Source organism: Chlorocebus sabaeus, chromosome 1 (assembly GCF_047675955.1).
Source record: "Chlorocebus sabaeus isolate Y175 chromosome 1, mChlSab1.0.hap1, whole genome shotgun sequence".
Classification (NCBI taxonomy): domain Eukaryota; kingdom Metazoa; phylum Chordata; class Mammalia; order Primates; family Cercopithecidae; genus Chlorocebus; species Chlorocebus sabaeus.
The window spans coordinates 41,403,868-41,419,317 of record NC_132904.1 but is presented as its reverse complement, the minus strand read 5'-3'; the positions used below and the strand labels follow the sequence as shown (position 1 = coordinate 41,419,317).

Genomic DNA, 15,450 nt, shown 5'->3' with positions numbered 1-15,450 from the left:
TGGTTAAATTTATTACTAAGTACTTGTTGCCGTTGTAAATAAAATTTGTTTTCTTCATTACTTTTTCTGAGAGTTTGCTGTTAGTTTATAGAAGTGTTGCTGATTTTTTTATGTGATTTTGAATCCTGCAACTTTACTGAATTTGTTTATTAGTTGTAAAAGTTTTCAGTGAAGCTGCTACAGTTTTTTATATGTAAGAAAATGTTGTCTGCCAACCAGGTCAGTTTAACAGCTTCTTTTTCAATTTGGATGCTTTTTATTTCTTTCTCTTTCCTAATCATTTGTCTAGGATCTCCAGTGCTATATTAAATAGAAATGACCAGACTAGACATCTTTGTCCTGCTGCAATTTTAAATGAGAAGTTTTCAGCTTTTCCCTATTCTATATCATATTAGCTGTGGGTTTTTCATATATGGACTTTGCTGTGTTGAGACAAGTTATTTCTGCACCTAATTTTTTAAATGTTTTTATCATAAACGATGTTGAATTTTGTCAAATGTATTTTCTGCATCTATTAAAATTATCACATTGTTTTTATCTTTCATTATTTTAATGTAATATATCCTGTTTACTCATTTACATATGTTGAAATATCTGTGAATCTCTGTGATGAATTCCCTTTGATCATGGTGAATGATCTTTTTAATGTGCTGTTGAATTTGGTTTGCTAACATTTTTTTGAGGATTTTTGCATTTATATTTACCAGAAAGATTGGACTGTAGTTTTCTTTTTTTGTAGTGTCCTTGTCTGCCTTGGGAATCAGGGTGATTCCAGTCTTGCAAAATGAGCTTGGAATTATTCCCCAATTTTCAATTTTTGGAAAAGTTTGAAAATAATTGATACTAGTTCTTCCTTAAATGTAAAGTTCAGCAGTCAGGTCATCAGGTTCTAGGCTTTTTCTTTAATTGAAGACTTTTTATTATCATTCTATCTCATTATACACATTGGTCTGTTAAATTTTCTATTTCCTCATAATTCAGTCTTGATAGGTTGTATGCATCAAATAATTTATCCATCTCTGTTACCAATTTATTGGCATATAATTGCCTCTTGTAATCTCTTGTGTTTCTGTGATATGAATTATAATGTCTCATTTTTTTTGTTGTTTCTGATTTTATTTACTTGGGCTTTCTGGCATTTTTCCTCAGTTTAGGTTAAGGTTTGTCAATTTTGTCTATCTTTCAAAAACCAGCTCAATTTCATTGGTATTATCTTTCTGGTCTCCATTTCTTTCTGCTCATATCTTTATTACTTCCATCCTTCTACCAATTTGAGACTTAGTTTGTTCCTATTTTTCTAATTTCTTGAGGTGAAACATTAGGTTCTTGATTTGATAACTTTCTTCTTTTCTGATGTAGCTGTTTATTGCCATAAATTTCCATCTTACTATTGCTTTTACTGAATCCCATAAGTGTTAGTATGCTGTGTTTCCAATTTTGTTTGTCCTAAGGATTTTTCAAATTTCCATTTAAATGTTTTTATTAACCCATTGGTTATTTGGATAATGTTGTTTAATTTTTATATATTTGTGAATTTTTCAAACTCCCTTCTGTTACTGATTTCTAGTTTTATACCTTTATTGTCAGAAAAAATACTTGATTTGATTTCAATCTTTTAAAATTTTTTAAGACTTGTTTTTGTGGCCTTAGTACCTATTCTGGAGAAACTTTCATGAGAAGCTGAGAAGAATATGTATTCTAAAGCTGTTGGATGTTCCTTATAATGTTCCTTATATGTCTGTTAGGTCTATTTGGTCTAGTGTGTAGTTTAATATTTCTTTATTGATTTTCTCTCTAAATGATCTGTTTATTGCTGAAAGTGAGGTGTTGAAATCTGCTACTCCTATTGTAATGCAGCCTATCTCTTTCTTCATATCTATTATATTTGCTTTATCTCTTTAGGTGCCCTGATGTTGGGTGAATATATATATTTTCAATTGTTACAGCTTCTTGCTAAATTGACCTATTTTGCCTGTATATAATGACCTTCTTTGTCTTGTTTTAGAGTTTTTGACTTGAAGTCTGTTTTATCTGATATAAGTTTAGCTAATGCTGCTCTGTTCTGGTTTCCATTTGCATGGAATACCTTTGTTTATCCTTTCACTTATAGGCTATGTGTGTCCTTCCAGGTGAAGTGAGTTTCTTGTAGGCAACTTTTAGTTGGGTCTTCCTTTATCCATTCAGCCACTGCACATCTTTGGATTGGACAAATCTAATCCATTTACATTCAAGCTAAATATTGATAGATAATAACTTACAGTACTGTAATTTTGTGAACTGTTTTGTAGTTGTTTTATCAATCCTTTAGTCTTTCTTTTTTTTTCCTCTTTTGCTGCCTTTGTGGCTGATTTTTCTCTAGTGGCATGTTGTGATTATTTGCTCTTATTTTTTGTGTATTTATTATAAAGTTTTGTTTTGTGATTACCATGAGGCTGATAAAAATAATAGGTGAGTTTAAGCTAATAACAACTTAACTTTGATTTTTTCTTTTTTTTTTTTTTTTTCTTTTTTTTTTTTTTTTTTTTTTTTTAATTTATTTATTATTATTAAACTTCAAGTTGTAGGGTACATGTGCACAACGTGCAGGTTTGCTACATATGTATACTTGTGCCATGTTGGTGTGCTGCACCCATCAACTCGTCATTTACATCAGGTATAACTCCCAATGCAATCCCTCCCCCCTCCCCCCTCCCCATGATAGGCCCCGGTGTGTGATGTTCCCCTTCCCGAGTCCAAGTGATCTCATTGTTCAGTTCCCACCTACGAGTGAGAACATGCGGTGTTTGGTTTTCTGTTCTTGTGATAGTTTGCTAAGAATGATGGTTTCCAGCTGCATCCATGTCCCTACAAAGGACACAAACTCATCCTTTTTTATGGCTGCATAGTATTCCATGGTGTATATGTGCCACATTTTCTTAATCCAATCTGTCACTGATGGACATTTGGGTTGATTCCAAGTCTTTGCTATTGTGAATAGTGCTGCAATAAACATACGTGTGCATGTGTCCTTATAGCAGCATAATTTATAATCCTTTGGGTATATACCCAGTAATGGGATGGCTGGGTCATATGGTACATCTAGTTCTAGATCCTTGAGGAATCGCCATACTGTTTTCCATAATGGTTGAACTAGTTTACAATCCCACCAACAGTGTAAAAGTGTTCCTATTTCTCCACATCCTCTCCAGCACCTGTTGTTTCCTGACTTTTTAATGATCGCCATTCTAACTGGTGTGAGATGGTATCTCATTGTGGTTTTGATTTGCATTTCTCTGATGGCCAGTGATGATGAGCATTTTTTCATGTGTCTGTTGGCTGTATGAATGTCTTCTTTTGAGAAATGTCTGTTCATATCCTTTGCCCACTTTTTGATGGGGTTGTTTGTTTTTTTCTTGTAAATTTGTTTGAGTTCTTTGTAGGTTCTGGATATTAGCCCTTTGTCAGATGAGTAGATTGCAAAAATTTTCTCCCATTCTGTAGGTTGCCTGCTCACTCTGATGGTAGTTTCTTTTGCTGTGCAGAAGCTCTTTAGTTTGATGAGATCCCATTTGTCAATTTTGGCTTTTGCTGCCGTTGCTTTTGGTGTTTTAGACATGAAGTCTTTGCCCATGCCTATGTCCTGAATGGTACTACCTAGGTTTTCCTCTAGGATTTTTATGGTATTAGGTCTAACATTTAAGTCTCTAATCCATCTTGAACTAATTTTCGTATAAGGAGTAAGGAAAGGATCCAGTTTCAGCTTTCTACTTATGGCTAGCCAGTTTTCCCAGCACCATTTATTAAATAGGGAATCCTTTCCCCATTTCTTGTTTCTCTCAGGTTTGTCAAAGATCAGATGGCTGTAGATGTGTGGTATTATTTCTGAGGACTCTGTTCTGTTCCATTGGTCTATATCTCTGTTTTGGTACCAGTACCATGCTGTTTTGGTTACTGTAGCCTTGTAGTATAGTTTGAAGTCAGGTAGCGTGATGCCTCCAGCTTTGTTCTTTTGACTTAGGATTGTCTTGGAGATGCGGGCTCTTTTTTGGTTCCATATGAACTTTAAAGCAGTTTTTTCCAATTCTGTGAAGAAGCTCATTGGTAGCTTGATGGGGATGGCATTGAATCTATAAATTACCTTGGGCAGTATGGCCATTTTCACGATATTGATTCTTCCTATCCATGAGCATGGTATGTTCTTCCATTTGTTTGTGTCCTCTTTGATTTCACTGAGCAGTGGTTTGTAGTTCTCCTTGAAGAGGTCCTTTACATCCCTTGTAAGTTGGATTCCTAGGTATTTTATTCTCTTTGAAGCAATTGTGAATGGAAGTTCATTCCTGATTTGGCTCTCTGTTTGACTGTCACTGGTGTATAAGAATGCTTGTGATTTTTGCACATTAATTTTGTATCCTGAGACTTTGCTGAAGTTGCTGATCAGCTTAAGGAGATTTTGGGCTGAGACAATGGGGTTTTCTAAATATACAATCATGTCGTCTGCAAACAGGGACAATTTGACTTCTTCTTTTCCTAACTGAATCCCCTTGATTTCTTTCTCTTGCCTGATTGCCCTAGCCAGAACTTCCAACACTATGTTGAATAGGAGTGGTGAGAGAGGGCATCCCTGTCTTGTGCCAGTTTTCAAAGGGAATTTTTCCAGTTTTTGCCCATTCAGTATGATATTGGCTGTGGGTTTGTCATAAATAGCTCTTATGATTTTGAGGTACGTTCCATCAATACCGAATTTATTGAGCGTTTTTAGCATGAAGGGCTGTTGAATTTTGTCAAAAGCCTTTTCTGCATCTATTGAGATAATGATGTGGTTCTTGTCTTTGGTTCTGTTTATATGCTGGATTATGTTTATTGATTTGCGAATGTTGAACCAGCCTTGCATCCCAGGGATGAAGCCCACTTGGTCATGGTGGATAAGCTTTTTGATGTGCTGCTGAATCCGGTTTGCCAGTATTTTATTGAGGATTTTTGCATCGATGTTCATCAGGGATATTGGTCTAAAATTCTCTTTTTTTGTTGTGTCTCTGCCAGGCTTTGGTATCAGGATGATGTTGGCCTCATAAAATGAGTTAGGGAGGATTCCCTCTTTTTCTATTGATTGGAATAGTTTCAGAAGGAATGGTACCAGCTCCTCCTTGTACCTCTGGTAGAATTCAGCTGTGAATCCATCTGGTCCTGGACTTTTTTTGGTTGGTAGGCTATTAATTATTGCCTCAATTTCAGAGCCTACTATTGGTCTATTCAGGGATTCAACTTCTTCCTGGTTTAGTCTTGGAAGAGTGTAAGTGTCCAGGAAATTATCCATTTCTTCTAGATTTTCCAGTTTATTTGCGTAGAGGTGTTTATAGTATTCTCTGATGGTAGTTTGTATTTCTGTGGGGTCGGTGGTGATATCCCCTTTATCATTTTTAATTGCGTCGATTTGATTCTTCTCTCTTTTCTTCTTTATTAGTCTTGCTAGTGGTCTGTCAATTTTGTTGATCTTTTCAAAAAACCAACTCCTGGATTCATTGATTTTTTGGAGGGTTTTTTGTGTCTCTATCTCCTTCAGTTCTGCTCTGATCTTAGTTATTTCTTGCCTTCTGCTAGCTTTCGAATGTGTTTGCTCTTGCTTCTCTAGTTCTTTTAATTGCGATGTTAGAGTGTCAATTTTAGATCTTTCCTGCTTTCTCTTGTGGGCATTTAGTGCTATAAATTTCCCTCTACACACTGCTTTAAATGTGTCCCAGAGATTCTGGTATGTTGTATCTTTGTTCTCATTGGTTTCAAAGAACATCTTTATTTCTGCCTTCATTTCGTTATGTACCCAGTAGTCATTCAGGAGCAGGTTGTTCAGTTTCCATGTAGTTGAGCGGTTTTGATTGAGTTTCTTAGTCCTGAGTTCTAATTTGATTGCACTGTGGTCTGAGAGACAGTTTGTTATAATTTCTGTTCTTGTACATTTGCTGAGGAGTGCTTTACTTCCAATTACGTGGTCAATTTTGGAGTAAGTACGATGTGGTGCTGAGAAGAATGTATATTCTGTTGATTTGGGGTGGAGAGTTCTATAGATGTCTATTAGGTCTGCTTGCTGCAGAGATGAGTTCAATTCCTGGATATCCTTGTTAACTTTCTGTCTCGTTGATCTGTCTAATGTTGACAGTGGAGTGTTGAAGTCTCCCATTATTATTGTATGGGAGTCTAAGTCTCTTTGTAAGTCTCTAAGGACTTGCTTTATGAATCTGGGTGCTCCTGTATTGGGTGCATATATATTTAGGATAGTTAGCTCTTCCTGTTGAATTGATCCCTTTACCATTATGTAATGGCCTTCTTTGTCTCTTTTGATCTTTGATGGTTTAAAGTCTGTTTTATCAGAGACTAGTATTGCAACCCCCGCTTTTTTGTGTTCTCCATTTGCTTGGTAAATCTTCCTCCATCCCTTTATTTTGAGCCTATGTATGTCTCTGCGTGTGAGATGGGTCTCCTGAATACAGCAGACTGATGGGTCTTGACTCTTTATCCAGTTTGCCAGTCTGTGTCTTTTAATTGGAGCATTTAGTCCATTTACATTTAAGGTTAAGATTGTTATGTGTGAACTTGATCCTGCCATTATGATATTAACTGGTGATTTTGCTCGTTAGTTGATGCAGTTTCTTCCTAGCCTTGATGGTCTTTACATTTTGGCATGTTTTTGCAATGGCTGGTACCGGTTGTTCCTTTCCATGTTTAGTGCTTCCTTCAGGGTCTCTTGTAAGGCAGGCCTAGTGGTGACAAAATCTCTAAGCATTTGCTTATCTGTAAAGGATTTTATTTCTCCTTCACTTATGAAACTTAGTTTGGCTGGATATAAAATTCTGGGTTTAAAATTCTTTTCTTTAAGAATGTTGAATATTGGCCCCCACTCTCTTCTGGCTTGAAGAGTTTCTGCCGAGAGATCTGCTGTTAGTCTGATGGGCTTCCCTTTGTGGGTAACCCGACCTTTCTCTCTGGCTGCCCTTAAGATTTTTTCCTTCATTTCAACTTTGGTGAATCTGGCAATTATGTGTCTTGGAGTTGTTCTTCTCGAGGAGTATCTTTGTGGCGTTCTCTGTATTTCCTGGATTTGAATGTTGGCCTGCCCTACTAGGTTGGGGAAGTTCTCCTGGATGATATCCTGAAGAGTGTTTTCCAACTTGGTTCCATTTTCCCCCTCACTTTCAGGCACCCCAATCAGACGTAGATTTGGTCTTTTTACATAATCCCATACTTCTTGCAGGCTTTGTTCATTTCTTTTTCTTCTTTTTTCTTTTGGTTTCTCTTCTCGCTTCATTTCATTCATTTGATCCTCCATCGCTGACATTCTTTCTTCCAGTTGATCGAGTCGGTTACTGAAGCTTGTGCATTTGTCACGTATTTCTCGTGCCATGGTTTTCGTCTCTTTCATTTCGTTTGTGAGCTTCTCTGCATTAATTACTCTAGCCATCAATTCTTCCACTTTTTTTTCAAGATTTTTAGTTTCTTTGCGCTGGGTACGTAATTCCTCCTTTAGCTCTGAGAAATTTGATGGACTGAAGCCTTCTTCTCTCATCTCGTCGAAGTCATTCTCCGTCCAGCTTTGATCCGTTGCTGGCGATGAGCTGCGCTCCTTTGCCGGGGGAGATGCGCTCTTATTTTTTGAATTTCCAGCTTTTCTGCCCTGCTTTTTCCCCATCTTTGTGGTTTTATCTGCCTCTGGTCTTTGATGATGGTGATGTACTGATGGGGTTTTGGTGTAGGTGTCCTTCCTGTTTGATAGCTTTCCTTCTAACAGTCAGGATCCTCAGCTGTAGGTTGTAGCTGTAGGAGATTGCTTGAGGTCCACTCCAGACCCTGTTTGCCTGGGTATCAGCAGCAGAGGCTGCAGAAGATAGAATATTTCTGAACAGCGAGTGTACCTGTCTGATTCTTGCTTTGGAATCTTCCTCTCAGGGGTGTACTCCACCCTGTGAGGTGTGGGGTGTCAGACTGCCCCTAGTGGGGGATGTCTCCCAGTTAGGCTACTCAGGGGTCAGGGACCCACTTGAGCAGGGAGTCTGTCCCTTCTCAGATCTCAACCTCCGTGTTGGGAGATCCACTGCTCTCTTCAAAGCTGTCAGACAGAGTCGTTTGCGTCTGCAGAGCTGCTGCGTTTGTTATTATTTACTGTGCCCTGTCCCCAGAGGTGGAGTCTACAGAGACAGGCAGGTTTCCTTGAGCTGCTGTGAGCTCCACCCAGTTCGAGCTTCCCAGCAGCTTTGTTTACCTACTTAAGCCTCAGCAATGGCGGGCGCCCCTCCCCCAGCCTCGCTGCTGCCTTGCCGGTAGATCACAGACTGCCGTCCTAGCAATGAGGGAGGCTCCGTGGGTGTGGGACACTCCCAGCCAGGTGTGGGATATGATCTCCTGGTGTGCCTGTCTGCTTAAAGCGCAGTATTGGGGTGGGAGTTACCCGATTTTCCAGGTGTTGTGTGTCTCAGTTCCCCTGGCTAGGAAAAGGGATTCCCTTCCCCCTTGCGCTTTCCAGGTGAGGCAATGCCTCGCCCTGCGTCAGCTCTCGCTGGTCGGGCTGCAGCAGCTGACCAGCACCGATCGTCTGGCACTCCCCAGTGAGATGAACCCAGTACCTCAGTTGAAAATGCAGAAATCGCCGGTCTTCTGTGTCGCTCGCGCTGGGAGTTGGAGACTGGAGCTGTTCCTATTCCTTTTTTAGAACTTTATGATTTGGGGTCGGGCGTCAACTTTGATTTTTTCTTCTCAAAAAAAACACAATTCTACATTTTACTCCACTCATCCCCTGATTTTGAATTTTTTATTTTACTACTTACGGCTTTTTATATTGCACATTCCTTAAATATTATTGTAGCTGTTATTTTTTTACCAGTTAGTTTAGCTACAAGTTTATCTATTTTAATTATTTATTTAATAAAACAACTTTTCATTGTATTAATTTTTTGTATTTTTTAGTTTCAATTTCATCTATTTGTGTTCTAATGTTTATTGTTTCTTTCTTTCTACTAATTTTGGGGTTGATTTGTTATTTCTTTTCCAGTTCCTTGAGGTGAATTATTTTATTGTTTTTTGATTATCTGTTTATTTTTTTAATGTAGGTGTTTGTCACTGTAAAATTCCCTCTTAGAACTGCTTTTGCTACATCCCATAGATTTTTGTATGTTGTGTTTCCATTTTTACTTATTTCAATAATTTATTTTAAATTTCTTTATTTTTTTATTGACACATTTATTGGGAGAATGTTGCTTAATTTCCATGCGTTCGTAGTGTTTAAAAAATTCCTCTTGATATTGACTTATGGTTTTATTCCATTTAGATTAAAAAATATGTTGATATGAATTTTTTCTCCTCCTCCTCCTCCTCCTCCAAATTTTTGAATTTCTGAGACTTGTTTAGTGGCCTCCCATGAGTATATGGTCTATTCTGGAGAATGTTTCATGGGCCAATGAGAAGAATGTTTATTCTGCAGCAATTGAGTGAAATGTTCTGTAAATCTCAGGTCCATTTGGTCTACAACGTGCTATATCTTTAATATTTCTCTGCAGATTTTTTTCTGGATAATCTCTCTATTAATGATAGTAGAATGTTGAAGTCCCTAGTTATTATTGTATTGCAGTCTATATGTCCATCTATATTAATGTTTGTTTTATATGTTTTGCTCTCCGGTGTTGGGTGAGTATATATTTGTTAAATTGTTATCTATTCTTGCTAAATTGATATCTTTCTCATTATATACTGACCTTTTTTGTTTTGTTTTCTTGCAGTCTGAATTCTCATTTATTTTATCTCATATAAGTATAGCTATTTCTCCTCTCTTTTGGTTTCCAGATGCATGGAATATTTTTTTTCATCCCTTCGTTTGCAATCTGTGTGTGTCTTTATAGGTTAAGCTGGTTTCATGTAAACAGCATATAGTTGAGTCTTTGTTGTTGCTTTTAATCCATTCAGAAAATCTGTGTTGTTAAATCATAGAACCTAATCTGTTTACATTTAATGTTATTATTGATGGATAAGGACTTACTACTGCCTTATTTCTTCCTTTTATCTCTTCTTACTGTCTTCCTTTGTGGTTAATTCCTTTGTAATATGTTTTAGTTTGTTTCTTTTAAATTTTACTGAGTAAAAATAAAACATAGTAGTATGTTTTTGCTTTTTGTTATCACAGGGCTTTCAAAAATCATCTTATAGGTATGATGAATTATTTTAAAGAGCTGACAACTATTCTTTGGTTACAAAGAAGATAATAGAAACATACAAAAAGAGAAAAACTAAAAACTCTACAATTTAACTCCCCACCCACACACATTTTGACTTTTTGCTGTCTCAATTAATGACTTTTTATGTTGCCAATCTCATAATAACTTACAGAAGTTATTATTATTTTTAATAGATTTTTCTTGTAGACTTCCTACTGGTGATTTGAGTGGATTTAACATGACAATTACAGTATTAGAGTATTGTGAGTTTGTGTACTTACTTTAGCTTTTGGGTTTTATACCTTTTAATGTTTTCTTTTTGAATGTTAGTGTCTTTTTTTTTTTCTGTTTATTTTTTACATATAAGTTCTCTTTTGCCCAGGAAGGAGTGCAGTGGCACAATCATAGCTCACTGCAGCCTCGATCTCCTGGACTACAGTGACCCTCCCATCTCTGCCTCCCAAGTAGCTGGGACTACAGGTGCACTTCACTATGCCTGGTTAATTTCTAATTTTAATTTTTTTGCAGATGGGGTCTCCCTGTATTTTAGATGGGGTCTCCCTATATTGCTCAGGCTGGTCTCAAACCCTTGGGATCAAGCAACCCTCCTGTTTCGGCCTCCAAAAGCACTGGAATTGTAGACAGGAGTCACGGTACCCTGTCAGCGTACTGTTCCATTAGATTGAAGAATTCCCTCTAGCATTTCTTGTAAGATTAGTCTGGTAGTGGTTAATTTCCTCAGCTATTGTTTGTCTAGGGCATAATCTCTTATTGGATATGTTATATGGATAGCATTTTGGGGTACAATATTCTCAATTCACAGGGTTTTTTTTCTTCCCAGCATTTTGAATATGTTCTGTCATTTTCTTCTATTCTGTATTGTTTCCATTAAAAAATCTGCTGCCAGATAATTTGGAGTCCTTTATGTGTTTACATGCAACTATTAACAGAGAGAATTATTTACTTATTTTTATTTTTGCAGGTAAATATGTTTGAATTATTCATATATGTGAATATGAATGTGTGTGTGTGTGTATGTGTGTTTGTGTGTGTGATCTATCTTATATAGTATGGCCTCAGCGAAGTAGACGGGAATCAGAACTAAAAGGCATTCCACCCTTCAGTGTCTTTGAAGTCTAGTGAGAAAAACCGAAAGACTGAAAGGCAAGTGGACAATTAAAACACAGAATATTAAATGGTACAAGAAGGTGAATCTAGAATGTTATAGATTCAAAAACAAGGAGACTACTCTCAACTTGTAAGTGTCACAGAAGGTTTTGTGTAGAAGGTGAAATAAAGAGTGAGTAACAGTTGGTAGAGGAACATGCTTGACATTGAAGACAGGCTACTGTTTCAGGTCTAGGGCAATGATACGTTGGTAATTCCAGGCATGTTTAAGTGACTCGAAATAATTCAGCATGTCTGGAGCTATGACTCCAGGGAGAAATTTTAACTGAAATGCAGGTTAGTAGCTCACCACTTGTGGAGTCCAATTAATAGACAAAAGTCTGGTATAAAGAAAATGATTTATTCCTAAGCTAGCTTAGTGGAAGAAGCACTGCCATCTAGCCTTAAGTGTACTGCTTTGCTTTTGGAGCAGAAAACAGGCACTTTTAAATGGCAGGGGAGGAAGTAAGCAAGGGAGGGTCTCCATGCTAGCTCTGGTACCTTATCTAGTGGGCAGTTGAGCTGGTGACTCCTGGGAGTGTCATGGGCAGGACTACACTGAAAACTCTTCAGGGAGAGAATCTGATGGGAGACAGATTCCTAGAAATCAGCTGTAATTTCTCAAAGCAACCTCCTGGTGGGTGAATTCCTTTCTGAAGCTCCTAAGCACATAGTTAGATGAACTTAACTTGTAGGGAGTGTCTGCTGAAGGAGAGGTAAATGGCTATATTTTCATTTCTCAAGGAATAAGTAGGAAGTGAGGAATTGGGAGATTGAGAAAAGGAGAGAGAGAAAAAAACAATTTGAAAGTTGAAAATGGGAAACTAGGGGAACAGGAAGAGAGAGAAAAATTAAACTATTTCTTGGAAAAATGGGGGTACTTGCTTATAATATGACTAAAGAAGAAAGCAAAGCAACATAATTCCAAGACTTTTATTTTATTTTATTTTTATTTTGATGCCAGTAGTGGATTATATTTTGAGATATGCATATACCTAGTTAGAGGTTTAAATATCAATGCCCTATAAAATCTAGAAACATTTGTAAAATACTATGTTCAAGTTGTAGTTTATTTCCATGTGAGACTGAAAAAAACTTTAACACAAATTAAAACAACTTCTTGGATACGTAGCTTCACACTTTAAAACATGAGCATGGGATTTAGTTTTCAATAAACTTTTGTTCAAATATCAGCTCTGCTATGGAGTTCAAATATCAGCACTGATGATTAAGTGTGTGCAGTAGGTAAAATCATTTAGTTTTCCAGAGTTTTCAGTTTCCTCATTTGTGAGATGGGAATCCATTCAAACTAAAGCAAGAGTTAACACATTATAAGTGATATCATGTGCAAAGGTAACCAGGGATTGCTTAACAAGGGGACATTAAAAAATGTTATTTTCCTATCTATGACTCAGAAATTTGTAGAAAAAACAACAACAACAACATGAAAATGACTTTAAAACTTCACAAGTGAAACAATTTTTTAGATGCAGCCAACTCCAGTTAACAGGTACTAGACACTATATCCTCAACACTGAAACTACATGCTAGCAATTCAGAATATGCAAATGTTTCCTCTTGAAATTCCTCACATAACATACAAATTCAGCAATGTATCACTTTACTTGGCATAAGTTTTCTCATGATTGATGTCTCTGAGAGCACAATATTTTAACTTCTTCTTTACCTATTTTTATGCTATGAGCTTTTATAATAGCCTCTTAAACACCCTGATCTAAAGAAATTATAATCACTATGCCCCAAAGTTATTCCCCAGATCATAATCCAAAATAGTTACTTTATATCTAATTATTAAGAAAACTCTAAAACAAAAAGAGCTGGTTCTCAAGTCCCTTTTCAGTTTGTTCAAGTACTTAAAATAACTGAATCATGCATAATTACAATTCTAATTACTTGCATATATTTATAAAGAACTGTCTTTGTTTTACCATCTCAGAAAGGCCTCTGTTTTGCAAAACAGATCAATAACTTAATGATACCACTGTGAAGTTGAAACAGAGCTTAACAACAAAGTTTTCTTTTCCATGGTTTATTGCCACTGGTTTTATAATGAGTTAATGGATATTCAAGTAAGTTACAAACTGCATTTTTATTTTTTTATTTTTTGAGATGGAGTCTCCTTCTGTCGCCCAGGCTGGAGTGCAGTGGTGTGATCCCAGCACACTGCAACCTCCACCTCCTGGGTTCCAGTCAGTCTCCTGCCTCAGCCTCCTGATTATCTGGGATTACAGGCATGCATCACCATGCCCAACTAATGTTTGTAATTTTAGTAGAGATAGGATTTCCCCATGTTGACCAAGCTGGCCTCGAACTCCTGACCTCAGGTGATCCTCCCGCCTCGGCCTCCCAAAGTGCTTGAATTACAAGCATGAGCCACCCTGCCCAGCCTTTCCATTTATTTTATTTTCATCATAATATCTTCAGCTTTTACATACATCACATACAAGTGAGAGACAGGACTAGCTGGATTTCCTAGGCCGACTAAGAATCCCTAAGCCTAGCTGGGAAGGTGACTGCATCCACCTTTGAACACTGGGCTTGCAACTTAGCTCACACCCCACCAATTAGGTAGTAAAGAGAGCTGACTAAAAAGCTAATTAGACAAAAACAGGAGGTAAAGAAATAGCCAATCATCTGTTGCCTGAGAGCACAGCAGGAGGGACAATGATTGGGATATAAACCCAGGCATTCGAGCTGGCAACGGCTACCCTCTTTGGGTCCCCTCCCTTTGTATGGGAGCTCTGTTTTCACACTATTAAATCTTGCAACTGCACTCTCTTCTGGTCCGTGTTTGTTACCGCTCCAGCTGAGTTTTAGCTCACCATCCACCACTGCTGTTTGCCACGGTCACAGTTCTACTGCTGACTTCCATCCCTCCAGATCCCCAGCAGGGTGTCCGCTGTGCTCCTGATCCAGCAAGGCGCCCATTGCCGCTCCCTATCGGGCTAAAGGCTTGCCATTGTTCCTGCACGGCTAAGTGCTCGGGTTCATCCTAATGGAGCAGAACACTAGTCACTGGGTTCCACGGTTCTCTTCCCTGACCCACGGCTTCTAATAGAGCTATAATAGTCACCACATGGCCCAAAATTCCATTCCTTGAAATCTGTGAGGCCAAGAACCCCAGGTCAAAGAACACAAGCCTTGCCACCATCTTGGAAGTGGCCCACCACCATCTTGGGAGCTCTGGGAGCAAGAACACCCCAGTAACACAATGAGATGATATAGAAGTGACTTTTAAAATGTTTTTCCATTTTTTATTTTTTTGAGATGGAGTTTCACTCTTGTTACCCAAGCTGGAGTGCAATGGTGTGATCTCGGCTCACTGCAAACTCTGCCCCCAGGGTTCAGACGATTCTCCTGCCTCAGCCTCCTAAGTAGTTGGGATTACAGGTGCCCGCCACCATCCCCAGCTAATTTTTTGTATTTTTAGTAGAGAGGGGGTTTCACTATGTTGGCCAGGCTCGTCTCGATCTCCTGACCTCGGGCGATCCACCTGCCTCGGCCTCTCAAAGTGCTGGGATTGCAGGTGTGAGCCACCACACCCAGCCTTTCCATTTATTTTATTTTCATCATAATATCTCCATATATAAAAATGAGAGATGGTAGATTAAGACCAAGATCACAGCACCTCTGATATTAAATATAGATTTATGAAGCATCCTTTTCAGGAAAAACGTTTCAGAAATCTGATTAAATTCTCTATTCAGAAAACATCTAAAATACTTTTAAATTAAAGTTTTATGAAAGTTGGTCTTTATTCAGGATAACCATTGTTTTTAAGGGTGCTTGGAAAGAAAACACTTTTACAAATTGTTAAGAAGGAAATTTGGTTCAATCTCCTTTTGAATTCTGAAATTGTACTAAAAGTTGTGTAAGTGAATGGAATTTCTCACTCCTATGATTTCTAGTAGTTTGCCCTAATAAAATTATCAAAGGTGCAAATAAAGGTTTAGTTAGAAGACTATTGAACACAACATTCTTACAATAAAACAGCAGCAAATTGGTTTTAAAAATCAGGCATAAAATGGAATATTAAGCAGCCATAAAATTAAGATAACATTCTATCTTCTACCACAAGATTTAACAAACTGTT

The 15,450-nt window shown here is 37.6% G+C and overlaps 1 protein-coding gene across 1 annotated transcript in view; it reads left to right on the top strand.

Moving 5' to 3' along the window:
* Positions 1-14,963, top strand: part of LOC140712180 (zinc finger protein ENSP00000375192-like) — a 42,248-nt gene extending 27,285 nt beyond the window's left edge. Inside the window, exons 3-4 of the mRNA XM_073017981.1 lie at positions 10,552-10,642; positions 14,811-14,963. Of these exons, the coding sequence (XP_072874082.1) occupies positions 10,552-10,642; positions 14,811-14,963 (244 nt within the window). The remainder of the gene's footprint in view (positions 1-10,551; positions 10,643-14,810) is intronic.
* Positions 14,964-15,450: the final 487 nt, after the last annotated feature.